The sequence below is a fragment of the Labrus mixtus genome, chromosome 2 (assembly GCF_963584025.1).
Source record: "Labrus mixtus chromosome 2, fLabMix1.1, whole genome shotgun sequence".
Lineage (NCBI taxonomy): Eukaryota > Metazoa > Chordata > Actinopteri > Labriformes > Labridae > Labrus > Labrus mixtus.
The window spans coordinates 4,266,119-4,293,451 of NC_083613.1; the positions used below are offsets into that span (position 1 = coordinate 4,266,119).

At 41.2% G+C, this 27,333-nt stretch overlaps 1 protein-coding gene across 2 annotated transcripts; it reads right to left on the reverse strand.

Annotated features, from left to right (window-relative positions):
* Positions 1-330: 330 nt before the first annotated feature.
* Positions 331-26,186, reverse strand: LOC132981676 (protein AF-17-like). 2 transcript variants are annotated; one of them, XM_061047675.1, is made up of 20 exons: positions 25,791-26,186; positions 23,269-23,348; positions 22,932-22,986; positions 22,711-22,820; positions 18,248-18,351; positions 17,412-17,505; positions 16,237-16,347; positions 15,913-16,002; positions 15,672-15,819; positions 13,192-14,013; positions 12,455-12,654; positions 11,599-11,716; positions 11,352-11,418; positions 10,495-10,643; positions 7,119-7,319; positions 6,770-6,846; positions 5,363-5,733; positions 5,104-5,197; positions 3,395-3,580; positions 331-3,313 (listed from the first exon to the last, which is right to left on the reverse strand). In XM_061047675.1, exons 1-20 carry the CDS (start codon positions 25,897-25,899, stop codon positions 3,278-3,280), a joined length of 3,222 nt encoding a protein of 1,073 aa, XP_060903658.1. In that variant the 5' UTR covers positions 25,900-26,186; the 3' UTR covers positions 331-3,277. The 2 variants fall into 2 exon arrangements, with proteins under 2 accessions (XP_060903658.1, XP_060903650.1); XM_061047667.1 differs by having other exon boundaries at positions 16,174-16,347.
* Positions 26,187-27,333: the final 1,147 nt, after the last annotated feature.

The window sequence follows — 27,333 nt, forward strand, 5'->3', positions numbered from 1 at the left end:
CTCTCTATGGATATTACATTTTTTATAGCATCAGTCAATGATTAACCAACAAATAATAAACCCTACTGACGCCTTGACGTTCACCCTTTGGACCTGATGTGAAGGCTGGATTCAGATATATTGTATAATAATGAGAACAATGGTGAGGTATTTAATGTTAGACAGAATCCACCTCCTAACTGTTATATCATAGAATCTTTTCTTCTAACATCTCTAACTGGTTGATGTAAATGTAGAAAAGGGAGCAGACCAGGTCAACACAAGCCTGTCATTCAAACCTTTTCTCTTTCAGCACATGCAGATAAATCACTGAACACTCAAGAGAAAATATAAAACAACTCAGTAAAATACATTTATTGACAAAAAGTTCTCTTAATCCGTCCTTTTTTAATTTTACACACAAAAATATCAAAATACTTTACAGGGCTTTTAATCTGAATATTGTCAAATTCGTTTTGATCAATTCTCTCAAACAAATACACTGTACAATGACAACATGCTTGTCCTTTTTTTAAAATTCAGTGCTCATTTCATTTAATTTCTGTTTTTTTTCAGGGAACAATGCATTTAAAATGATGCATAGTTATTACTTGGTATTTAGCAACACATTTGAGAGACCTCACTGCATTTCATGCAATTCCTACCCCGATAGGTAACTCGTTCTCCATCTTCTCATTCAGAGCCAGGTGCTTCATTGTTGTAATACATAAAAAGATACACAATACGACATTCAGAACATGGATTATCTTTGTTACCCAAACTTCAAAGCTTCAAAGCATGAATGTGTTTTCACACAAACTTATTAAAGTATACAACTCATATTCCAACAAAATTTAAAAAAAGTACTAAAAAAGGATTTACAATTGGGCCCAAAGGGCCCCAGTGCAACATGAGAAAGAAACGGCTTCAGAAATCCTTCGCACCATCCTCAGTCAATCTCTTGGACATGGTCGTGTGTCTGGACTCACATACTAAGGACATACTTGGTTAATTGCAGACCTCCCACATGGAGTCATGTCAACACGTTGGTTCATGTTTTCAACATTCTCCTGTCGTTGCTACAGTATTTATCATCGACTAGTGAGCCGCTTAAGGTTCCTTTACGACGTCTACATTAGCCACTAACAAGACAAAGTAACACTCCAGATATCACATGTAAGGGAAATCCTGTTCAACGTTACAAACAGAAGACGGGAGTAAAGGAGAAACATGGTGAGATAACCCAAATCAGACAGATTCATCAAATACAGAAGCCCTAAGAGACAGGTGAGTCTGTTCCAAATAGTTTCTCTCCTGTGTTCATCATCCGGTAATAAAAAGAAAAAATTTTTTACCTGTCATATGTTCTGTCATGTCATTTTTGTTTAAAGTGACTCATTTCTAAGTTTTGAGATCCTCCCTCTCAAATCAAATTAGTCTTGGATCCTTTTTGAAGTCACTTCCTCAGCAAAAAAGTGAAGTTTTTTTTTTAAGGATAGAAAATAAATATATATTTTTTATATAATATTTTCCCCCCGACCCGCTTTGTTTTAGTAATTATTATTGAATTACAAACTGGTTTAGGTCACAAAAAAGTTGATTTAGAAGATGGATTGGCATCTTGATATTTGTTCTCTGTTGCCTCTTAGGTCTCCAGTATTCACATGATCGAGCAGAAGCTTATTAAGTCTCTACATTGTCATATCTCTGTCCTCTCAGTTGATAACAGCTACACTATGCATCATACACTGCTGCAACAGCACTTGAACAAACATTTACATCTTGCTCTCCTATGACTCCTCTGTGCAGAATAGAATGTAAGAGCCAAAGTAAGTCCTTGTTTCTTTGAAGCACAAACTAAAGCACATTGCATCTGAACACAAAACTTACAATAGAAAATGATTTGACACTTCAGTTACCACTATACGCTTATTCACACATTTCAATGTTGGAAATTACCAGTCTGCTATCAAAAGTATAAACAGGTTTAGGAAGAGTGCTCTCACTTTACTAACGTACCCTTCCATGAACCCCAGATAAAAAACACGATCAAAGAAAGACAACAAGAGAGTGAGCCTTTGGGCTCATGCTTTTCCTCTGTAAATCTAGTTTCATTAAGGCATTATCTATCCAGTATTGCTAAAAGAACGACTAGTCGATGATCATGAAAGGATATCTAAGTGTGAAAATAACTAAACAACGAAAACAACAACACTTCAGGAGGAGGAGTGCAAAAATACTCACATAAAAAAAAAAACTTATCAGTGCCAAACAGCCTACTAAGTACCAAGCATCCTTTAGAAGGTCATGTGTTGATGGCTAATTTGCTCTGTTAGCTTCTAACATGCAAAGTGCACATTTGTTTAGGAAAAACAATTCATTTCTTACTTACAATTTCCAAATGTTTGGTTTCATCTGCTTAATCTCCATAGCAACTGGAAGGATATAAAAGTCTTTAGAAACTCTCAGGGTGGTTTTTTAAATAAAGTCTGTGTACTTGTCAGTCTCTGGAGGACTCTAGGGCCATTTTGGACACCTTGGTTTTGTGCCATTTTACATTTACATGAGTTAATTGTTTATCCAGTGAAGGCTATTGCGGTAAAAAGTCATCACAAAAATTTGAACAGTGGGAAACATGTGGCAGAAAGATCTGAGGTAATTACTAGCTTAATGTTGAAATGCCCCTAACAAGCATAAAAAAATGACAGTATATTTACCCTTTACATCAGAAGTGCATGTGAGAGGTTGCAACATATACAAAATCTTGGTGAAACTTGGGTGGGGGTGAACAACATAAAGGGAAGACAAAATATCCAGGAAGACAGTTGAGGTTTCAAAAAGTCTCACTTACTGAATGGAAACTCTGGTTCAAGCAGGAAATGATGAAAGGTAAGTGCTCAAAGAAGTCAGAGAGAGAAAGTTTACTCCCACCGTGGGAGCTCCTGCAGCTCCTGCAGGGATGAGCAGGAGTTCTGGATCTGCCTTCAAAAGCAGCCCCATTGGTCTAGCTAACAAATTAGTGCAATTTAAGAAGAGATCACTGTTTTCATGCTCTCTGAAAGCTGCCTACGCAAAAATCTATGAGAAGATCCTTGAATATAAAGAATATCAAAACACAAAAAACTTCACCTTGACGTTTAAGTCCATCCTGTTATACATTCATAAATGAGGGAGTAAGATGAGGATGACAGAGGGAAAGATGTTCAACAGTCACACAGACGTGTGACCTTGGTTCTTCAAGTTAGCATCGATGCCAGATTTCTTAATTTGAGCTGCTCCTGTGTGGTCAGGAAAAAAATCACCCGTTCTTGTCTCCGCCCTTCTCTCCTGCAGACTGTAAACACAGAATCAAAAATGTTGCTTACTTTTTAAAAAACAGTAACATTCATGATGACAGTGTAGTAGTGTCACTCACCCCGGGCTTGTGAAGTGCGTTTTCCTGCAGGCCAAAGAGGCTGCCTCCCTGCAGGGGTGAGGCGGTGGCTGAAGACAGCAGGTTGGGTGAGTTTGGGTTGGAGGTGAGGGCTCCTGTCAGCGTGAGGCGCTGCAGCTCCCTTTGTCTCTGCTGCTGCAGCATCTGGCACACCAACACCTGCTGCTCCTAGTGGAGGGGGAGATGACAGACACGTTATGGGATGTTCATGAAATGTTAACACGGGTTAAAGCTCGTTTTTTCATGTCCTCCATGTGAGACAATTCGCGCCTTGCTCAATTTGCAGTTATGTCACATTTTCAACTAACTATCAGTGATGTATAAACTCAGAGCTCACAGTGTCTGACCAGTCTACAAACCAAACCCAACAACTTCACTCATTTGCAATTCAAATAGGAACATCCATGGTGTCTGGTTTCCTTTAGTTGAGAAGGAGCACAGGAACATAAGTGACTTGTTAGTGACATGCTAATGGATACTGCTCTCCTTATATTTATATTAAAACTTGCTAAAGGTCTTCTCTTTGGCTGTTATTATCTGCTGAATACCAATCACAGTGCACTAATAACACTATCCAAACAAATTCAAACAGGCCGGTGCACTGTTGAGCAAACCTCCACTGATTCTGCTAAATTATTTGAACAAGAAGGCTTGATTGAAAACAAAAACAGAAATCAGCACGCTTTAAAAGTAGAGGGTTGAAATGAGGGATTATACATTTACTTTCTGACAATTTGATGAGAAGATCAGTGCAGCTCCCATGTCTGGATGTTAAAGCTAAAGCTAGAGGCTGGAAACAGGGAAAACAGATACTCCGACTTTCACAAGGTTGCAAAATCAACCTGTCGAAAGGACGGTTTATGTCCGTAAGAAGTTACTTATGTTAAGGTAACTGTCATTTGCTTTTCCCTGCAGGAAAGGGCCAGGGGCACGCAGGGACACAATGTGACTCATAAGATGCAATTATCACATGTGTGTGGATGAAAGAATAGTGTGGAGGACGGGTATAAAACTAGTAGAAGTTATGCTTTAAAAAAAAAGTTGTCATAAGCCGTTTTCACATATGCACTCCGGATAATATCTAGATATTTACAGGAGGAACGCTCCGGAGATTCTCCCAAACTAGCCGTTCACATATGCTCCTCACAGCGGGGGACTTTCCCTGTCAGAGGGGAGGGGGGGATTTCCCGACGTAAGACGTGACGTAAATAAACAACGCTGAAGTAGCGGCCGAAGCAACAGTGTCCGCTACACGACATTATAATGAGAATATTTGTCTTTATATCAATGCTATGTGTAATCCAATGGAATGACAACATCCACAAAAGAGAGAGAAGAACATACTGACGAACAGAAAACAGAATGCAGACGTTTAATTACGTGCACGGAGATCGTAGAGGTCGTGTGCAGACTCTTTAGGTCACTATATAAACGTCATTTTCTTTCTATTGGCTCAAATTGAAATCTCCGGAGAATATGCTGCCGCGTTCAGACATCAGCTCACTCGGATATTCTGCAGATAAAATACTAGGGGTCTGGCAGGAGAAACTCCGGGTAAAGTCTGCAAGAAAAATGCTTCTGTTTGCGTTCACACATAGCCTGAAGAACCTCCGGGTAGACTAATCTCCAGAGTTTTTCAGGAGATTTCTGTATGTGTGAAAAGGGTTAGAGTGTCATAAAGAGATCTTTACCGGAGTGAAATTCTGTGAGGTGAGGAACTGCTGGAGCTGCTGTTGCTGCTGCTCGAGAAGAAGCTGCTTCTGCTGCTCAGACAGCAGAGAAGATCTGCAAGTAACAAACATACATTCAATAAATAACAACTCTCAGAATTCATTTAAACACACACGGGCTTCTGCCAAGATTCAACAAATATCTGTGGGCTGTCTGAAACTTTGTTAAAAAAAATTGGATATCTTCTTCAGATGATTGAAAGACAGACTTGGTACATACGGGCTCACACTCTTGGGAAGCTGAAAGCCCGATGTGAGGACCTGGGGGTTTAGCGGTGGAGGCTGGGGGCGCAGAGCAGGAAGGGTGGGCTGGGGCGCGTTCTGCACAGGAGACTGGATCACACCATTCAGACTGCCCAGCACACTGTTCATATTGAGTTGAGAATTTCCCGCTAGGGAAGCCATCAGCCCGCCCACCAAGGGCAGCGTTGAGCAGCCCGCCTGATTGATGGCGCCCAAACCATCACTCAGACCTCGACTCAGGCCGTTCAGCAGAGGCTGTCCGAAGGAGGCGGGGCTCTGCTGAGGAGGAGGGGTACTCTGGAAGGAGAGGGAGGAGCTACTGCGGGACGGACTACCAGAGTGGAGCTCCTAAAACAAAGACAAACAGTGCAATCAAATAAAAATGTCGATGTGCATTGGGTGCCTTAGCACAGTGTTTACATTAGATGTTAAAATTAGCTTGAAACGGTCGGTATGCACTCATCGTCTTAGTCTTCTGGAAACATTCTCTATGTCAATACTGTCCATTTACAACTCTGTTTTTGAACATTTACATCTATCTCCAGCAAAGTATGTTGTCATATTTAAGACTAGTAATGCTTAGTTAAATCCTGGTTGTATATATTCTTAGTTTTGATATTTTTAGTACTTATTTACTTTGTAGTTAATATTATATTGTGTTTTTTTACTAATATTGTGTGTTTGGATAACCTGCTGCTGTAACGCCACAATCTCCAAGTTTGGGATCAATAAAGTTATTCTATTCTATTAAACAACAAAAACATTTCTTGACATTTTATAAATCAGCCAACTAACTGAATGTCAATACTAACAGGAATAATAATCAAAAACGAAAAATAGCGTTAGTAGCATCCTAGTTTTTATTGTGAGTCTAAAGCCCTGAGTATACTTGCTTTTAACTACGCGAACGCATGACATCAGCCTTGTGTATCCTGCGGAGGTTTGGAGTGTTGGTTGTGCACATCCTCAGAAATTAAACTCTACGCATCCACAAGATACAACACGCATATAACCGCTAGGAGCAGTGTAGAGTTGTCCGGTAATGAAACCGTAAATGATCACATCGGAGACACCACAGAGCCGCCAAGAAAATGGTGGAAAGTTTTGAAGAAAAGTGAACAGATCAAGTCGACAACTACCCGCACTGATTTGTCATTACCGTTGTGTAGGAACAAAGCTGGTGCCAGATCATCTCTACTACGGTGTTTTACGCAGTCTGATTTATGTGGTGCTCCCTCTAGAGGAATCCTCCAGTAACACACGTTGTACATAGGTAAGTGTGTGAACATTTATATTCACGATGCAGCAGGTTGTCTACGCATACGCGTGGTTCAAAAGCAAGTATATTTGAGCCCTAAGACAAGAAGGGTCTTCAGGTGCCCACCTCAGACGAGGTAACAAAAGAGGTTTCATTCAGGAAGCAGCTTTTGGACAGAGGACTCTTATTGATGCTCAGGGGGTCTAAAGAAAAGAGACATAAACAGAGGGTGAAGAGGACAAAATCAACCACCATGTCATTCATTGTTTACATTGATATGCCTCAAATCAACTAATCATGACAATCTGTGATTTGTGCATCATTTCTGGGTATTGCTAAAGAGATTAGCCTAATATGCTAATATGCAGGGGTACTGTTGTGAGGGGAGGAGGAAATAAAAAAAACAGCAGATAAAAATGTAAGATGGTTTTAAAGTTTTGTCATCTCAGTGTGCAGAAGAGATGGGAAGTCTGACCTTGGTTGGATGACAGGAAGTTGATCTGGGCTGAGGCGTGCATGGAGCTCTGGGCGGAGATGATGTGAGGAGGGAACTGCACGGCCATCTCGGTGTTGAGCATCTGCAGGCGCTCCTTTTTGGCAGTCAGGCTGAGGATCTGGTCCTGGAGCCGCTGGTTCTCCTGCTGCAGGGAGTGAAGCGACTGCAGCATCTCGACAACTACGAGAGGCAGAGAGAGGATAGATGTGTCATGGACTGTAAACACAACATTTCAATGAAGCTCGTCATTTTCAGCTGTCTGAGTGTTCAAACAAAATATATAAAGATGAAATGTATTTAATAGTTGCAAACTCATAATTATGTAATGTATTCCCATTTATTTACTGTTTGTATTAACTTGAGCCGGTTATGTTTAAACAACGTTGTGCAAAAAGAGACGAGGCTGTACCAAAAGTAGTGTAGAAGTGTCCTGCTCTTAGCTGTACTTTCAGCCCGAGGTCGTGTGCACCCCTACAGATGTTTTCCATTAAACAGCCCGAGTAGGCCCCTGCATGGGTTTAATGTTGAAGAGAGCAGAGCTAATACCTGAAGATATAAGAGGTCCACAAACTGTGTCTGTGACCCAAATAACTCAACATTGTAATCTTTTGAATTATGTACATTTAAAAAAACAAAAAACATTAAGAGTTAGAGTTTTCATTACATGGCTCTCCTTTAAATCCTCTTACTTGTTTTGGTACTTATACATTTTAGCAAAGCTTTGGTGTGTAAAGTGACACTACACAGGGCGGGGATGATGCAAATGATGATGTCTCAATTCCCAAATTAACAGCTCAATAGAAAATTGTTGGTGTTTCATTCGTACTATATCGGGTTGGGTTGTCCTATAGGAACAGGGTTAGTAAAGATAACAACAGTATGTGGGAAACACTTCCTCAAAGATAAGGAAAAGATTTACAAACACATAGAGTTTGACCGTGCACAGGTTGATAAGAGCTTTAAAGGCTGGCTTATTCAAAATAAAATGAAGAAAGATCAAACATAGACATACAATGCCCTAAATCATGGTTTCTAAATGAACATTTGTAGTTGCAGAAATATTTCCCCTCTTGCTGTTCTGTGTAAAAGGTACAAACATGGAAAAGGGGGCGATGTTGTCCCACGTTTCATGCTGCAGTGGAGGGAGTAAGACCCGAGCGTAGATGTGTGGACAGGATCCTGGATCCTGGTGTTTGGGGAGGTTTTATATGTAGGACCAACCAGCAGTTTGTAGCTAACTTTGGACATCCAAAAATATCCTCAAATTTGGGCCACAACAAGGTTTTGGAGTTCATTGACTTCAAAGCTGAGTGCAAGATCCATCGCCATAAAGCAGTGACAGTAAAAGACCGTTCTTGTCATTTCTGCAGCTCACATCACTTTTTATACTTCATACTAGACGCCATGGTTGTTGTGTTAAAAAGCTGTACATCTGAAAACATTCTGACTTCAATCAGCAATCAAGAGCTTGCATGGTTTACGCCTTCCTTTGTGACCGTGTGTCGATTAATACTAGATACAAAACGAACAGCATCGCTGTGAGGTCTGAAATAGAATTCAACCCATCCCCTAAATGCTCTCTAATTGATTTTCTATGGAGCTGTCTGTGCAGCGTGCCCAGCATCTCAGACCCACTGAACAAACACTCTCTAATTTCTGCAGAGTGGAAGAGAAGTGAACTCTCACTGGAACACAGAGAAGTGTATTTTTACCCACTTTAAGTTGGACACAATGGCAAAAAGAGAGACAGTGGTAAAAACAAACAAACACTGAAATAAGTCTGAAAAACTGGAGGAAAGATTTGTGACAGGACTTTGTGTAGAAAGAGAAAGCAGCAGCAAAGAATAGATCTGAAAGCAAGCGTCAGCTGATGTCCCCAGAGGGAAAGTGAGTAAGATGGAGTAAGCAGTATGGTTCATGAGGGCACAACAGAACAAAGAGAAACAAAGCAGCTTCTGCTTTGCGGCACTATTTTCTATCCCTCGCACTGTCCTCAGGTTCACATTCATCATCTCTAAATAGCACTCGATCGTATCCTCACAGAGAGGACTGCAGCTGTATGTCAGCATGTGCAGCTTACAAATGCTACTACTGTGCTCTAAAAGTGAAGATAGTTGTAATCCTCAACCTAGTTTTGATCCCAAACTAATAAAGCAGTTTATATGTCGGACACTTTCATGTGTTTCAAGATCTTTTGTCCAAATTATGAGACATATCTTTTCACTTTGTGTCTATTACAACTCTATAAAAAAACAGATCAAACCAAGGGGAATTGAGTGTTTTTAATCAGCTGTGGCTCAGTTGGTAGAGTCGATCGTCTCTCAACAGGAAGGTCAGAAGTTTGATCCCCAGCTCAGATGTGTCCTTGGGCAAGACACTTAACTTTTTATTGCACATATTGCACATATATTTTTATCCCTGCACGGGTTATGTACATTTCTTGTATAAATCTATGTTTAATTGCACAGTTTAAGTTTGTTTCATCTAGGGGTATTCTTTAAATCTTTTTTTCAGGTTAATATTTATGTATGGGAGGGGGGGGGTCGGTTTTGTGGTTAGTTTGTAACAAATGTTTCATGTCATGTACGTCTTTGTAACCTGCTACTGGATGCTTTGAATTTCCCTCGGGATCAATAAAGTATCTATCTATCTATCTATCTATCTAACTCCAAATTGCTCCCGCTGCTTTGTTGGTGGCGTGTGATTGTGTATGAATGAGATTAGTTATTCTGATGGTCACTTTACACAGCAGCCTCTGTCATCAGTGTGTCAATATGTAGGTGTGACATGCAGTGTAAAAAGTGCTTTGACTAATCAGAAGACTAGAAAAGTCCATCAATCAACCTAAATAACAGGAGTTAAGAAGTGTATTTGGCTGAGATTAAATTCTCTCTTTAAGCATTTCCATTTCTTTTGTACTAACGGTTACTTCTTAAGACATTTTCGCTATTCCAGGATATTACACAGTGATATCATGAACTGGGATGCTTAAGTTAATTAATCACATTTTCCATATAATTTGAATTTTTTTAATTCTTTCTTTTTATTAGAAAAAAAAATGTTTTTTGATCTAGCTGCACTAGATTTAAGATTAAGTGTGTTTTCTGAGGATAGATAAAAAATGTCAGATAATTTAGCCTTTTTTTAAGATTTCTGCTTCTAAGATTGTTGGAGTATTAAAAGAGGTCAAAGAATCTGGTATTTTTTTGGGGAAAAAAAATGTCTAAAAAAATGTTGCGACTTGGCTCAGACTGAACTTTTTAGATAGCAAACATGGAATGCATCCATACATGGATCATGTTGTGACCTTCAGCTTCACCCTAAAACCACCTTGTGTGTTATTCTTCAGACTCACTGTTGACTCCCATCTCTCCGTTGCTGTGTTTCTCCAGCAGCAGCTCGATGTGAGAGCTGGCTGCTGGGACGTTCTCTGGACGGGTTCTGACTCCTGCACTCAACCCGTCTCTCTGGTCAAACAGAAGAGGAAGACAGCTCATAGGAGACCTGTGTGTGGAGGAGGAGAAGAAGAAAACCAACATGTAGTCACTTCTGGGAAACTACCCTGGCTGTGGTTTGTATTCTTTCTGATTCACACGGGGTGACTGGGGTCAATAACCATCAACTCTTTTCCTGTCGATTTCTGTTGCTGTTTACAGAAATAGAAACTGATCAGATAACAACTACAGTTCAGCTACGACATGATCCATCCAGACATGTTTTATTTGATGGATTCAAGATGAGTAGATTGGACATCTCTCGTGATTCAAACTATTTACTATTCGCTCTATTTTTCAGCAACCCTGAAGGCGTGTAAAACCAAATATAGCATCCGAGACATAAAGGATAATTAGAGGTTTTTTTCCAAACTGTAAAATGTTGTAACCAAATGTCATCGAATCTGTGACTGGTACGATGAGGACTACAGCCTCTGTACATACGGCTGCCATGCTACCAACCAGGCTAAACCAACACGTCATGTTTAAGAAATGCAATGACATTAAAAGTGCTTGTTATTGTCAGTTAAAGGCTCAGATTGTTATTCTGCTTGCCTGACAGCGTCATAGGAAGGATCACAGCAGAGGCATTTCAATTTACTGCAGCAAAGACTGCTGAAGTCATCTATTGGAGGAAATCATCAGAATGTTTGTATCTTGGCTTACAAGTGTTTGAAATCCCTTCAACATTAAATAAAAACATTGAAATGAGACATACTGTGAAGAAAGACTATCTCTTGGTGAGTTCCCCTGACACGGGAAGCGACAGTCATCGAGGTCCGTCTCTGAGAAGAGAAACAAAGAGTCATGAAATTTATTTGCAATATGAAGAGATCAATGTGTGTCAGATTCTGAAAAAAGAAACCCTCATATTGTGTCAGAAGAAGCTTTCCAGTGAAAGGTTTTTTTTTTAAAGTGAGTTTCAGAACAAATCTCGATAACTCTGATCTGCATCCTGCTCTCACCTGGCAGTGAGGTCTGGGCTTGGCTCAGTAGTGGCGGCAGTGTCGGGGCTGTGGAGAGACAGCTGGCAAACGGCTGTGAGGAGGTCAAACTGTAGGAGGTGCTCGATCCCGGATGGACCTACAAGAAATAGAGCATCAACATCTGGCTGACAGAGAAATCTTCATGACGATCAGGAAGGATGTTGGTTAAAGTGGAAATGCTTTCTGAGTAAAAAAAATGAGAAAAAATGAGAAGAAATAATCAGTAATATGTGGAGGGTTTGTGTCCATTTAGTTTTCCAGACACATTACATGTTAATGGAATCACCCCCACCTTCTGCATGTAGCTTATTTTTGACTTAATAGTAAAAAGGAAGACATTGTGATTAAAGAGCTGAAATAATTAGTAATTGATTAGTTGATTAACTAAAGATAATCTGCAGTTATTTTTCTTTGTTTACATGAATCATCTGCGTATTCAAGTTGGTTTCAAGTTAGGATTTGCTGACTGCAATACTTTAGCATGAATATGTTTTGTTTTAGTTTTTTTGGGTTAATATCTCTCGATAGACTTAGTGAAGTATCAATGAATGATCAGCTGATAGTTATAAATAAAAACATCAATGAGAATTCATCCACTCTGTTGTTAACAGCGCGTCTACAAAGTTTCATGTTCTTTACAGTGAGCATTATAATCACGTTATAATGGCAGTATGATAACTAAAAAAAAGTCTTGTTTTTATTTGAAGCAGCACAACACATTCACAACGTTCATTTAAAACTACAAAAACAACTGGCTGCACACAAAGTACAAAGTGAGAACACACTGTTAATGTTTCATGCAGTGTGATCTAATAATCTCTTCTTTGCAAAGTACCTGCGTGTTTGAGACGGCACTGACTGACGGAAGTGAGAGGGAGGAAACGTGTGATTGAAGGAGTCCTGAGGTGAGAGGGGTGCTACACATACCCCCTCCCAGGGACAGGGAGGTGCTACACACCCCTCCACCCAGAGACAGAGGGGTACTGCAGACACCCCCGCCCAGCGTGAGAGGGTCCTTGAGACTGGAGTAGATACCTAGAAAAGATTTGTTAGAATTATTGTCATTTTCAGTTCATGAGTAGTAGTAACCTAAAAAAACGATGCCATATTGTACCTGACACGATATGTAAGTAGGGCAGGAAACGATGCAGGGCAGACTTAAACCACTATCTACAACAATCTCTCCACCTTAAATACTGTGTCACAGATGTTCCATTCTGAATGTCACAACCACTTTCATTAACAAACATCATCATGAAACAGAGCCTTTCTTAAACCTGCTTCAACCTGATTGGCTCTAACTTAAAGTGGTCTTTTTCTTCTAGTTTCAGCCAACAGTTTGCACACCTGACATACAGAGAGGCTGCTTCCTCTGTGCTGACACGGTGCATAGGTAATGGAAACATTTCAACACTTTAAAGTGGAGCTGCATATGAACACACCAACATGCCAACAGATGAGTGATGCATCTCACTCTCTCACACACACACACACACACACATACACACAAACAGGAAGCTAGAGGCTACCACACACACACACACACACACACCCCCCCTGAGTCAGACTCACCGGAGCCGAGCAGCGAGTTGCCGCGGCTTGTGGAAAAACTGCCTGCAGAGGAGGAGGAGAAAGATGATGTGGAAGAAGAGGAGGAAGTGGTACTGGTGGGCGGAAGAGTGGAGGGGAAGGCGGGGTGAGGGATGGAGGATGGGCTTGGGTAAACAGAGGAGGTTAAGGCCGGAGGAGGAGGAGGAGGAGGAGGAGGTACTGTGTGGTGGTGGTGGTGATGATGCTCCTCTTCCCTCCTCTCTCGGTTCTTGCTGCCTCGTGGGCGTCCTGGACCGTGGCTGCTTTTCTTGTTGCCGCGGTGCCTCCTCTCTCGGGGCAGTGGCGGGGGAGTGGCTTTCTCCTCCAGGTCCGCCTCTTCTAGGATGGGCGGCGTGCTCAGTTGGGATTGTTTACTGAGAGACTTGGAGGGTTTGTAGTCCCCCGATGAGGAGATCTTGCGGATCTTGCTGCTGCTGCCCAGGCTGGACGTGGACGTGATGCGCATGATGGACCCAAAGGTGGAAATAGTGACTTTGTTCTCAAAGGGGCTCGAGTTGCCCTCGGACCGGTCGTGACCCTGTGACCCCGCCAGTGGGACATCAGCAGAAGTCAAAGCTGGTGGCTTGTGGTATTTACTGTCCTCATCCTCTTCCTCATCTTCCCCCTCCTCGTCTTTGTCCCGTTCCTTCTCGTCTTCCTCCTCTTCCTCTTGGACAGCCGGCCTCCTGTGACGCTCCTTTCGCTCATCACTGCTGTGGTCGTCGCCGCCTCGATCGTGGTCGCGCTCCAGACGGGAGGATGATGAGAACTGATGGAAATCCTGAGTGGAGGTCAGGGAGCCACCTGTGAGAGAAGAACAAACGCTGTGGTCACACACAAACTAAAACATACCTCTGACGTTGTACGCCTACACCGATTGGCAAAGTTTGGGTTTGAACCCAGCAGTGTTTCCAGAATAGATGAATAACAGAAAACAGAAGGACTATGTTACTGTGGTGAGGACAGGACATATTAGTCTTTCTTTATTTAAACTAAAGACAGTTGTTGATTCATTGGATGCACTAATCGACAACCAAACATACCCAGGTGCAGTGCAATTAATATGTTAAACAACAATTAGGTATTTCTTGCTCTTTTTGCACTTGAATTGCACATTTGCACACCTCCACTTTGCACTTTAATACCTTGAATTTCCATTCTGGTATGAGCTCTTGACTGATTTTATTGCGCTGTTTTTATATTTTGCTGTGTTGTCTGATTTTTTAAATTTGTTTTGGTTTATGTTTTATGGTGATGTTGTCCTTGTGTTTCTTGTCTTCTGTGTGCTCCTGTTGCAACACAAATTTCCCCTTGTGGGACAGTAAAGAATCTGAATCTGAATCAGGTTGTACTTCTTCAGAATCCCAACTGAGAAAGAAGGAGAGGAGGAGATTGTGGATGAATTAGACACTCTGCTGTTTTCTTTGAGAGAACAAAAGAACAGACTTCTCCTAATCCTGTGCTTACATGAGTTCAATATTACCGACTCTTAAACTAACATTACTTCCTAGGAACACTGAGTGAACGTGACAGCTGACAATGATCCTGATTCAGTTGTTAGGTAACGTATAACTAGCTAATTAGAACTCACTTACACTTGATGATGAATAATTTCTTGCACTTCCCAAACAGCAGCACGATTAACTCAGCCCCATTGTAAATACATGAATCTATCTGTACTTTTGTAGGCTTTGATCCTCGCGGCAGTGTAAGGGGAAGAGTTCTCCACTAGATATGAGTAAACATCAACAAGTGCTGTATTAAGGGTAGCAAGTGCCCAAAATGTCTTTGACTTTTTCAGGTGAAGCAAACATTGGTTGTTATGAAGAGATGGAAAACAAACAAGCTCAGCTGCAGCTCCCACAGCGTTCAGAGGTGGATGAAGCTCTTTTTGCCCTCGCTTGGTCATGTGACTTAAAAGCTATGAATTGTTGAAATTGTTATTACCTCTTAAATACCACATTAATACATTACCCATTAGGTGTTTCTACACAGTAAAACAACAACAAACGGACAGTCTTTTTTGTGTGTGGTAATCATTATGTCACACTAGACATCTTAATCTAATTTAATCAGACATAATCGAAGGGCCACTCATGTACTATGGAGACGGGGTGTACACAGAGTTAAAGCCCTGGGTATATTATGATTTCATTTCCATAAAGGAAGGAAGCCAACAAAAGAACAAAGAAAATCAAGGCTTTTGCTGCCTCTCTTGCACTGCTACAAATAAAAGTAGGCCTACCCCAGTGCATGCTGGTCCTCCTACCTACCTATTTAACCTCAGATGCCTCACACAGTGTTAACCCAATTAGTAAACAAACAAACAAAATAAATGTAATATACTTAACAAATATCTAGTCCATAAAGTACAAACATCTGGAACCATAAGACAACACGATGCCTCGCATTCCAAACTCCATGCTATCAATAGATTAGATGTTAGATTCTTCCTGTGGTACCTGTGTTGAACGGACTGGAGGAGCAGGAGGACGAGGAGCAGCTCTTGCCAGTGCTTCCTGTTTTTTTGCTGCGATGACTGTGACTGTGTGAGCTCTGCTTCTTGGACTTTCCCTCGCTGTCCTTGCTGCTGTGGTGACTGGAGGATATCTGCACCACAAGACAGACACACGAGCCATCAATACACAAGTTTGATTGATTCTGTTCTTCTGTTGTTTTTGATTCGGGTTTAGATTTGAATACCTTTTCGATACTGCTGGTCATCACTGAGGTGCTCAGGCCGTCAGAGGACTTCTTGTGGCGCTCTTTTTGTCGGATCTTGTCCTTATGACTCTGAACAGACGTGGACACACAGAGATCAGGCGTGAGAGGAGACAAACAAGGTCCGACTGAACATTCACTAAAAGCTCTTACACAAAGGGCCTCAACAAACACAAGCGATTATTATTTGTGTCATGCCCCAGAACAACATTTTCATTTATGATAATGCATGACTTTTATAACCTGATATTTTATGCTTTCCTTTGCTTGAGGTGCAACGGATCGTGATACTTCTTTAGTGCTGACCTTCCTCAGTTTGTGGTGATGGTGTTTTTCCTGGGATGATGGAGAGGTGGGGCGACCTCTGGGATGACAGATGGAGCTGCTTGTGTTTTCACTGGAGCGCAGCTTCTTCTGCTTTAAAAAAAAAAAACACAGATTGTTTGATTTTAAAATAATGAATAGAGGTGTTATGGAAATATTAAACAGAGCATGTTATTGGTTTTTAGATGAAGATCAAATATGGGCAGGAGCAGTTGAGCTTCTTATGTTGGTGCTTGATAGAAGCCCTTACGATTTGAAGGGGCTGGTGTTGTGTTCATTGACTGACATTAGCCCCAGCTCACTACAGAGCCAATAAGAGCTACGGAGGTGACATCCAGGATGGAGACATTGGGCATAATGCATCAGATCCACAGAGGTTGGGAGACGGAGCTGAAGAAGCAGAGTGGGACTTTTTGGCACAACTTCACCAACTAACAAGGTGCATTTAGAGCGAACGGCTTGAAGCTCGAGCAACACTTGTAGCATGAAGATCAACTTTAATAACAAATTAGACCGATGTGTTTTGGCTTGTGGCCCTCATCAGGGTCATCCATGGTGCTACGGGGCTAAAGGAAATGCTTGTGTATCTGCTCTATGAACCACATAACACGCTGTGCTGTAGAACTGAGTAGTTTACTGAAACTTTAGTTTAGCTTCATGTGCCACAGAGCACCATTCGTAGCAATGTACAGGGCCTCACCTCAAGCGCTTTACCCAGCTCTCATCCAGACGCCAAAGCAATTGAAATCTGAGAAGAATTGATGAAGAAGAAGCAGCTATACAGTCTTTTTTTAATCTCCATTTAACGGAGAAAACAAGTCTCGGGAGGAAGAATAAGGGACTGGTTTTAGAAGAATATCCCCCATTCTGAAAACTAAAATGATCTCATATTAACACAGTGACTGACTGAATAATACAACGAAAAAAAAGATGTTCATTCAGTTTTTATCATCATGCTAGTTAGATAAAAACATTTCAGAAGGTGGTAATCGAAACATAACAACAGCTGTTTTTGTCATGTTTACTGTCAACACTTCAGAGTGCATCTACGGGATCGTTTTTTCTTTCTTGACATTCCAGATGTTTGTAACTCTACCACTTCATTTTTACTGCAGGTGTTTTGTGCTGGTTTGTTTGCAGACTGTCGTCCATCTTACCATTTTGTTGTAGTGATGCTTGCAGTAGCCGCAGTATTTCACATTGTCAGCTTCTGGGCCTTCCTCCTCACACAGCAGACCTGCCATCTGAGCACTGCACAAAGGGTGTCACAGGATCAGAGAGGAGAACACACACACACACACACACACACACACACACACACACACACACACACACACACACACACACACACACACACACACACACACACACACACACACACACACACACACACACACACACACACACACACACACACACACACACACACACACACACACACACACACACACACACACACACACACACACACACACACACACACACACGCCTGACAAGAGACACCTGGACATCTCCCTTTGATGTTACCTGTGAGCTTTTGTGATTGGTCACGACATCAGGGATCAAATATCAAATGTTTGCACACAAAAAATCTACTCCACATCCTTTCAAGCTTCATTTGAGGTTTTCAACATCTGCCAGTCAGACACAAAATTAACAAAAAGAGCAAATAAACTAAAATGTTACGAGATAATGAGGTATATAAAATAAATACAGCTATGGGAAACAGAGATTGGCTCTTTCTGGTAACCTGCTGCTGTTCCCATTAGAACTGTTCTCCTGTTCTTGAATCATCACATGTAGGTCACTGTACAGACACTTGAATATATTCTTAGGTATATGTTACAACATTTCTGAAGGTACTCTCGGAAGAGCTAGCTAAACACCATGCTACAGACAACCAATTCCATGCACCCCACTCACAAACCCACACACACACACACACACACACACACACACACACACACACACACACACACACGTTAACTCTTACCAGGTGACATGAAAAGCTTGTCTGCAGCCCTGTCTGTTGCAGGTCATGCACGCTCCACAGGCAGCCTTGCTCTCCCTCCCATGGTCCTCACAGATATAGCAGGTCTAATGAAGCAGCAAAGAGAAAAAGAGATGAAGTAACAGACACATGTCAGTTTATTAAAGTTCACAGTCCTCGCTGTTTAAAGAACAAAATGCAGGTCCATATGGAAGGCAGTTGAAACCTCTTGGGAGGTCTCCTCTTCCAAGTGTTTGTCTATCGTTAGCAGAGCACACTCTTTACACTCACGTTAGTCGGGCCATTAGGGTGAAACCGCTGTGATTGCATTGTGGGAAAGATGGAAAGACTTCTTAATTTGAGGGCAGCCACAGCTATACTGTAAAAGATCAGGATGTTTGGCTTGTCAAGACAACAGATGGAGCTTTCAAACAAAAGCCGTTTGCTCTGCGCTCGCCGACTTTGTGTGAGTGAACGGTTCAGCAGATGTTTGGGAATGTTGTGGGGAAAAAAGTTGACATTGAAGAGCTTGTGGCTGGATAAAAAAATAATAATGCAGCTTTTACATTGGATTTTTTTCCTTTCTCGAGGCTCCTTAGTTTCACTTTTTCTTTGTCATCTACTTTTCATTTCTTCTTCAAACTAACAGAATAAGTAAAATATCTTCCAATGTAGCCAGGGTTGAGAAAGGAGGCTCAGGAGCAGAATTCTTGTATCAATGGTGAGCAGCATGAGTCTTTAAATGACATGTTAATGTACACACACACGTCTGCAAAATACATGTAAGCATTTGAGCACACACCAGCAGACAAACCCTGACGCACAGACAGAGCTTTTGTACTTCTGCAGCTTTTCCCCCCAGTGAGCGGGGCTGACTGGTGGGGGGCAGGAGAGGCCTAGCAACAGGTGCGGGACAAAGGAACAGCGGGCTCTCTACCTTTTTGCTTCAGCCCTCTCTGCTTCGCCCTTTTCTCTCCCGTTTCCTCTGTCCTTTCCTTTACACCCCACATCCTACTCTGCCCTCTGTTCCCCCTTTGAGGACGTCTGCTGTGTAATGAAATGCCAGAGACACCACCACTGCACCGAGCACGTCAAAAAGGAAGAGTGGCTTCTCAAGTTTTCACTGTCCATTGTAGCGCCGTCTAGGAATGCAGGCAGGCAAAATGTGGATGAATGGCTCTGACGGGGGGGAGAAAGCTGCATGCAATTTACTGTAGCTGACACAGTAATATGAAACTGGGCGCTCAAACACTCACATGTGTACATTTAAATGCAGGCACGCACACAGACACAAACACGGCATGTCTGCAACTGGCTGCTCAGCCCCATGCTTCAAATATTGATTTCTTTGTAACATGGTTTGCTTGAAAGGAGCGGCTCTGGTGCACGCTGCATACACTGCTATCTTTTTTCTGCTATGCATAAATCTTAATCCATCAAAGATTCATCCGAGGTATAAATGTATACACGACAGCTGATGGAAGAAAAAAGCTATGTCTCAAAACAAGTCTGTGGCTAAACGGTTTACAACAAAGAAAGAAAAAGGAATCTGATATTTTGTTTCATTTCTGAACGTCAAAGCACAACATATGTTTCCCATAGGCGGTCTATCTCTACAAGTTAGATCTCTGTGTGAGGTCCCATTATCTTTCTATGTCATCAGTCAGTGTACAGCATGAAACATTTTCACATGTAAACATGTCAGTAAGCTTTCTGGACCAAAAGGCAACAGTGCTGCTAGGTGTGTTTTTCAAATCGCAGCAGTTGAAAACCTCTGACCTTTCAGAAAAAAGTCCTGGGGTCATCTCTGCTGCTCTTTATAGTGGCAACAAATCAGAAGGAGTTCACTTCTCCCACAAACAGGATCGCTTTCCATGACTGATTTTTGTTCTGCATTCAGCCACATCCTGAGTCCACAGTTGTCTGATTAAGAGGAGACATTCTTAATCTAATCCAAAACAAAGTACGGGAGCAAGTATCCTCTGGTTTGTACTCATTGTGAAAAATTTAAAATCAGCACTCCTCGTCTTTTATTACTTTCAATGCAAGTACTTCATCCCAGTGCTTCAACCCTTCTCTGCCAGGAGCAAAGGCTAAGTCCCTCCACTTTTTAGTCCTGACTCCTGAAGAAGTATTGGAGTCAAGTCTTCTAGTTATCAGGCTCGTCTCCTGATGAAACTAACTGCCGATGTGCGTTATGGAGGCAGACTTTAAAAACTTCCTTTCAAGACAATTTTCTTGAAAAAAAAAGCATGAGAAATATAATTGTGAAAGAAATGCTTTTCTTACAATATTTTCCATGTTTGATCCCATTAGATAATTTACTTTCTTTGTGTGTGCTGCCAAGTGTTTGCTCATTGGTGGATTTAATAGTATCAGTATCACGCTAGATCTGCAGTGTAAGGAAACAGACATGAGAGCCATTTTTGGATGTGATATAAATGAAAATGAAACATTAATTGTAAAATTCAGCGCATATTGCGTGAAGAGAAGTCTTTTACATATTTCTCAATAGGATAACATTTATTTATGTTTCTTTAAATAACGAAAAAAAAACAATTGTTTCACAAGTTTTTTTTATGTCTAATTTCTTATTTCTTTAAAAAAATGCCCATACCCAAGAACCTAAGTGGACATCTTTAAGTATTGATAATGTCTGACCAATGGGCCAAAAGTTGAAAACATTCTTTTCCTAGTCCTACACTGCAAGAAGTACAGCAAACTTCTCAAAGACATAAGCTTCATATATTTATTTTTTATATCTGACATGTGACTTCAAACTAATCTCTTGAGCACATATCAGTACATTCAAGTATCTGTTGTTCCCTTGACAAGCTGAATCTATTTCTGCTTCAGCTGGAAATCTCCCACATTTCCCAGAATGACTTTCGACAACCTCCAGAGAGCAGGCGTGACCTTGCCACATTCAGCTCTGGGTCTGTACGGGATGTGTAGGTGGAGAGAAGAAACCAGGGTTGTGTGTTTCCCACAACATGCTCATTTGGCTGCATGCATTATTTCATGTTTTGTTTAAACAGCAGTCATGCAGATGATGGATGTCTCTCATGATTGTTGACACTGAAACAAAGTGTGGTCTGAAACAAAGTCCCTGCACTGATGTCTTACAGATATCACGGCCACAAAGGGTTAATTGTAGTTGTTCAGGAAATTGGTGGTGGGACAGCACGAGTTCTGGGTACCGATAAGATCCCAGCTAAAGAGTACTAAACTGTGTGTGCACTTTGTGACTGATAATAAAAATTGCATGAACGATAAAAGGTGCAAAGATTGTGGAGGTGTTCGTATTTAAATACGGGTTACATCAGCTCACTCTGACATCATGACAAAGCAGCAGGGTGCTGGCAGGAGAAATGCTAAATTATAAAGTTTTGGTGAAAAATGTGGCTGTTTGTTCACACCTCACACAGGCTGACTCTGAAAACTTTGTGTCCCACAGGTTTACCTCAAAGATTTTCATATAAAGTAAATCACAAAATGCATTTTAAAACAAGAAATGGAAAGATCCATGTGTCTTTGCATTATAACACACAAACATATTTTAATAAATTATGTTTTGAAAAATGTTATGGGTTGCTGAGGCGTAGAGGTCAGCCAAATGAGCATGTCCCCACTGACCAAAGTTACTTTTTCATTGAATATAAAACAAATAAAAATAGCCATGTGTCATAAAATAAACATGACAGGCAGCTGCAGTGTGGACCAGGTATCTCTCATTTCAGGAATGTAACCAAAAGGTTTCTTTTTTTTTTGTTTCAAACACTACAAGCATGTTTTTTTCTGCTAATATAATCATTTGCCTGTCTACTTTAACCTAAATAAAAGAAATATGAGAAAAATACATGTGGCCTCAGATAGGTCAATAAACCAGCTGTTCTGTTTTTTTTCAAAATCTAACCCTAAAAAAATTACATTGAAGAGTTTGGATCCTTTTAAAAACAAAAAACAAGCAATAAATCAAATTTCCCCAAAATAAGTCAAATTAAGGCCCTAGTTCAAAAATAGCTTGAATGCCCATGTAAGCTTAGAGACAAAGTACCACACTGAAGCCCGTCATGGTGCTTTCACACTTACAAAAAAATCTTGTAAATTTCTTGAAATTATTGCGGTGAGCTAAATGTGTGAACGCAAACAGCCACCTTTTTCACTTTGATAGCCCCCCTTGTACATTTTCTGTTTCAAATTGGGGTTTAAGTTGATGTGAGAACGAAGCAGGAAATATTCAGGAAAATTCACTACAAGCAAACAGGAGGGGATGGTGACACTTAATATCCCAGGACCAACACACCACTTTAGACTGTATGCATGCGACCAGGTGCATTCTGCCTGAAATGTTCCTGTTCATTTGTGTCATAGTGTATAGAAGAAAACAGCTCTATTGTACCAATTGTTCAATTCTCAATGTGTCAAACAGGTTTGTATCCGGTCAGCAGAGTGTGTGTCAGTACCTTGATGTATCTGTCATGTGGGACGTACTGCAGGATGATGGGCTCCATGGTGAGAACGTTGGCAAACTGCACCTCGGGGATGTAGAGCGCACACACAACGTGGGCCCAGCCTGACCGAGACATCGTCAGCAGATCAATAGAAAGATAAGGTTCTTATGAATGGAAATCTGAAGCACACACACTTTGCTGTATAACTCAAGACAAACAGGTAGATGATTTACCTCCACTGTCCGTCCTCTTGAGGGCACCATCCTTGTGGGGACACAGCTCACACCTCTGGGGCAGCGAGAGAGTAGAGCATGTTGTGAGTGTGTTTTATTGTGCCAATTATTGTTCCTGGTTATAGCAGGATTTTATAATGTACTACTTTTTTCTTCTTTCATTGTATGTATGCTGTTGTTGTTTTTTGTTGATGTAAAGCACTTTGTGACCTTTGTCTGCAAAAAGCGCGTTATAAATAAACTTTATTATTATTATTATTATTATTACAATCATATAACGGGTGGAGCAGGAAGGGATGGACGTGTTGTGTCGTGTTGTGTGTGCTGGCATACTCACCACACGCGCCGCCCTCTCCTGTGACTCACACTTCCGACAGAACCACGGACCGGTGGGCACTTGGACTATGCCATAGCATGCTGGGTGAGACACACACACACACATATATATAAAACAGATTGGCACAAGCTCACCTATTCTTCAATGGTGTTCATCAGCAATTTCCCTAACAAATACAGGTACAACAGAATTTATATTACTGTAACATATTTTATGTACATCATGCATTATGTGTTTGTTTTTCCAAGATTCATTTTTTTGGATTTGAATGCCCGTGTTGTAGAGATAGGTCTGTGAATAGAGCTGTAAATCAGAGTTGGGGATGAAATACAGGAGAGCAGACACAGGTCGGATTCGAGCCCGGGCCCCTCGCCTGGAGGACTACAACCTCTATACATGAGGCAAGTGCACTAACCCCCTTAACTACCTGGCGCCCCATGCATTGTGTTTACATGTTTAAGAATCTAATCTCATGTCATTTTGATCAGATTACCTTTAAACAATGATTATTATTTTTAAACACAGAGGAACTTAAAGGCTTCATATGTGATTTTTCACACTTAAATATAATATAAATCAAGTATATCCTCTGAAAATAACTCTGTGAGTCATGACTGTCTACAATGGGTGTAACACCCGAGTCCCACTGTCTGTGATGTTTTCAGAGTTTTCAGAGTCCTATCTTCACTTTGTTTACATCACCAGGACGGCCAGCTGACTCCTCCCCTCGTGTATAAAAGTTGTTTAATTGAGGGACTAGAGAAAAGAAGAATAACATACTGTACTCACTGCTTAACTGTGTTTCTAGATCACGCTCATTTCAGGTAAATTTATATGCAGTGTGAAGATACGAGCATAATAAAGATCGCTAGCATTAGCATGCTAACACAACAATGCAGCGCCAGTTGTTTTGGTTTCATTCTGGTGCTCAAGGGCGACATCTGCTGGATCAAAAAATCACATATAAAGCCTTTAAAGCGATTCTCTGTAGGAGCTGGGGAATATGGACTATAAATAACATCTTTTAACTTTCTTACATCACATCTGATCAAAAATTCAATCAACGGCATGCTGGTAATGTAATCAGCTTTTTCAGCAGGTGTTTAAAAGGTTATGGTGACTGTCTTGCGAAACTGGCAAACAGTGTCATCAGCGTGTTTGAGATGCTGGAATAAATTAACTGTTCTGATACTTCAGACATACTTTAAAGCCGGCAGTGGGTTTGTCGGGGTCAGACACTGCGAAACTAAAGCACTGCAAGACAACTGAATTTAAAAAAAAATAAACTTCTCTCTTTTATTAGCACTAGCACATGTCCCTATGTTTACAATATAAGTAGTCTGAAGATTAGTCTCTTGTTACCATGAACTACAGAAGCTCAGGCTTTGTAGCGACGACCATTTTCATTTATTAAAAAACTTCCTAAACCAGGCAGCATATTTTTTTTTTTACAATGAGTTCTTTAAAAAAAAAAAAAAAAAAGCTTAGTGTGAATAAGAAATGTTGTCAACACTTGGTGTGACTCTCAGCACTGTCTGCAGCAGACCTAAATAACTGAGGAGCCAGATGACAGTGGTCTATTACCAAATGCTTTTAACATTATATCTTCTCTAATTCAGTTATTTGTGTAAGAAAGCATCCCTCAAAAATTCTTAAAGATGATGCATTTTTTCCTTCCAGTTAAAACAATTTACTGTATCAACCACCTTATCTGAAGATTTGCTGTCTTTATTGTGCTCAAAAATCTTATATTGGTCGGTTTCATGACAAATCTTTATTCAACTTGCTGTATCAGATTTTATTATAATCATAATATAGACATATTATATTGTCTTGAATTTCATCACTTCTTTGAGGATCATCAGTATTTTACAAACTTAAGGTGCAGATTATAGGGCAGAATGTATTAAGTCAGCCAAGCATAAATAAAAACCAGCCTGCAAGAGTTTGTCCCAACAACCAGTGCCAGGCTGCAGAAATTAGATTTTTTTTTAGGTCAGCTGCCCCTTTTTGCTGGTCCGATAAAAAGGTAACACGGTGTCCAGACCGGCGGGCCTCTCCTGTCGCAAAACACGCCTCTTGCAGTATGTCGTGGATCCGACCGGGCCAGACAGCGCGCGCGTGCGCGCGCGCGCACACACACACACACACACACACACACACACACACACACACACACACACACACACACACCTAAGTGGCATCTAGGCGCCATGCAGGCTCCGTATCACTGTGCTTTGGCCCTGAGTGTTTAATCATGTGTGTCGACTGAGAGGAAACAACAAACAGCACGCCTACCTACCTACCTACCCCTCCCACACACACACACACACACACACACACACACACACACACACACACACACACACACACACACACACACACACACACACATCAACACACACAAACACGCACGTAGACAGCCGACCCACCACTAAAGCACCGCTGGCTGCCTCTCCAGCCGCCGGCTCAGTCTCCACAGCTGCCCCAGTAATCACACGCTAACAGCGGCCTAACGTTACCTTGGTGAACGGCGACGCTGCAGCCGTGTCCATCACAGTAAACCAGCGGATTCTCAGCCCAGCCTCGCTCGTCTGAACACACGCAGCAACCTCCGACCATTTCCCGCATGCTTCTCCCATAAGAAACAAATGTATTTCCCCTTCCCCGGCAAAAAGGCTCAGACCTCCGCCCAGGCCTGTCAAGTGGTCCTCTCCCCGCACTTTGACGCCGCGCCGGGCATAGTCGTGAGCCCCGCTTTTCGTCGCGCAGTTACAGCGCAGCGAGAAGACGAAATCTCGGCGTGTGTGGGGTTTGTGGTGGTGCTGCTGCTGCTACGTTTTTTCCGTGATGTCCTCCTCCCGTCCCCATAGAACCGATGCAGTGCGCATGCTCAGACCTGCTCCTCTGGGTCGGAATAAAAGTCAGAGCTGATGGTAGCAAGTTATTGTTACATCCCCCACTTTGTGACGCACGGTTACGTTATTTGTCTCTATCTCTTTATTTATCTCTCACAGGAGGTCACTTTTTCTGATGAACCGTTTTATATTATACGTGAAACATGTGGATCCATCAGCCAAAAAAACCGCTGGCTGCTCTCAGTCTTATTGATCAACTTTGTGTAAACAGCGCCATCTTCCGGATTTTCTACAGAATTACAACACAAAACAACAATTTCAAGCTATTTCACCATCCAGACCTGAAATGAGGGGGGGGGGGGGGGGGGGGGGGGTCCATTGTTAAGTTATACACCTGTTTCTACATTTCTTTACATTTTACCTCATTCTCATTTAGTGGACATTTTTTTGAAACTGTATATATGGATTATTTATTTTATTCATTTATTTATTTATTTGTTAGGGACAGTGCATATTAATGAACAGCTGTAACAATTACAGCTCTAAAAATGACAGATTATAGCAGAAGTGCTAGTTTCCATCTGTTGTCCCTAGGCAGGTAACAGAGAAAGACAAATTACAAATCAAATACAAAGGCACAAGTGACACAAGACAATAATAGAGGTTAAAGGTTAAAGGTGGTCACAGACTTGGGTTTCTTTTATCCACTGTTTGAGGTGTGTTTTGAAGGTGGCATATGTTTGTGAGTCTCTTATTGTGAGTGGGAGAGATAATCAGTAGGACACGATGAATAAAGCATCGTACATTTCTGTTATTGAAAAATTACATTTCAAGTCAGAGCGATCTCATGTGATTCATTCACAACATCAGTTACTTTAACATTTAGTTTCCTCACAAACTGATTGATATGGGATTGAAGCAGGTGGATTTCAGATAAAAAAAATATTTGTTTCAGCTTCATTTATGTAAATATTAGTATTTGCTTATGTTTATTGTTGATATTTAATGTTGGACCTGTATATAAGAGAGCACAGTTCACCCAAGTTAAATTCCTTGTGTGTGTAAGCATACCTGACCAATAAATCTGATTCTGATTCTGATTTGTTAAGCCTCTCTGAAATATTAAAATAACCAGTTTTCAGGTAAATAAGCTATTATTATTATTTTTTAAATTAAACTGGAAACTTCCAACATTTATAAAACTTTT

Excerpts from the sequence above, each read along its gene's own strand:
- LOC132981676 (XM_061047667.1), bottom strand. The coding sequence starts at position 25,899 with ATGCGGGAAATGGTCGGAGGTTGCTGCGTGTGTTCAGACGAGCGAGGC. Across the intron at positions 11,419-11,598 it reads AGCCCAGACCTCACTGCCAG|AGACGGACCTCGATGACTGT; the intron begins GTGAGAGCAGGA and ends TTCTCTTCTCAG. Across the intron at positions 6,847-7,118 it reads CTTCCTGTCATCCAACCAAG|ACCCCCTGAGCATCAATAAG; the intron begins GTCAGACTTCCC and ends TCTTTTCTTTAG.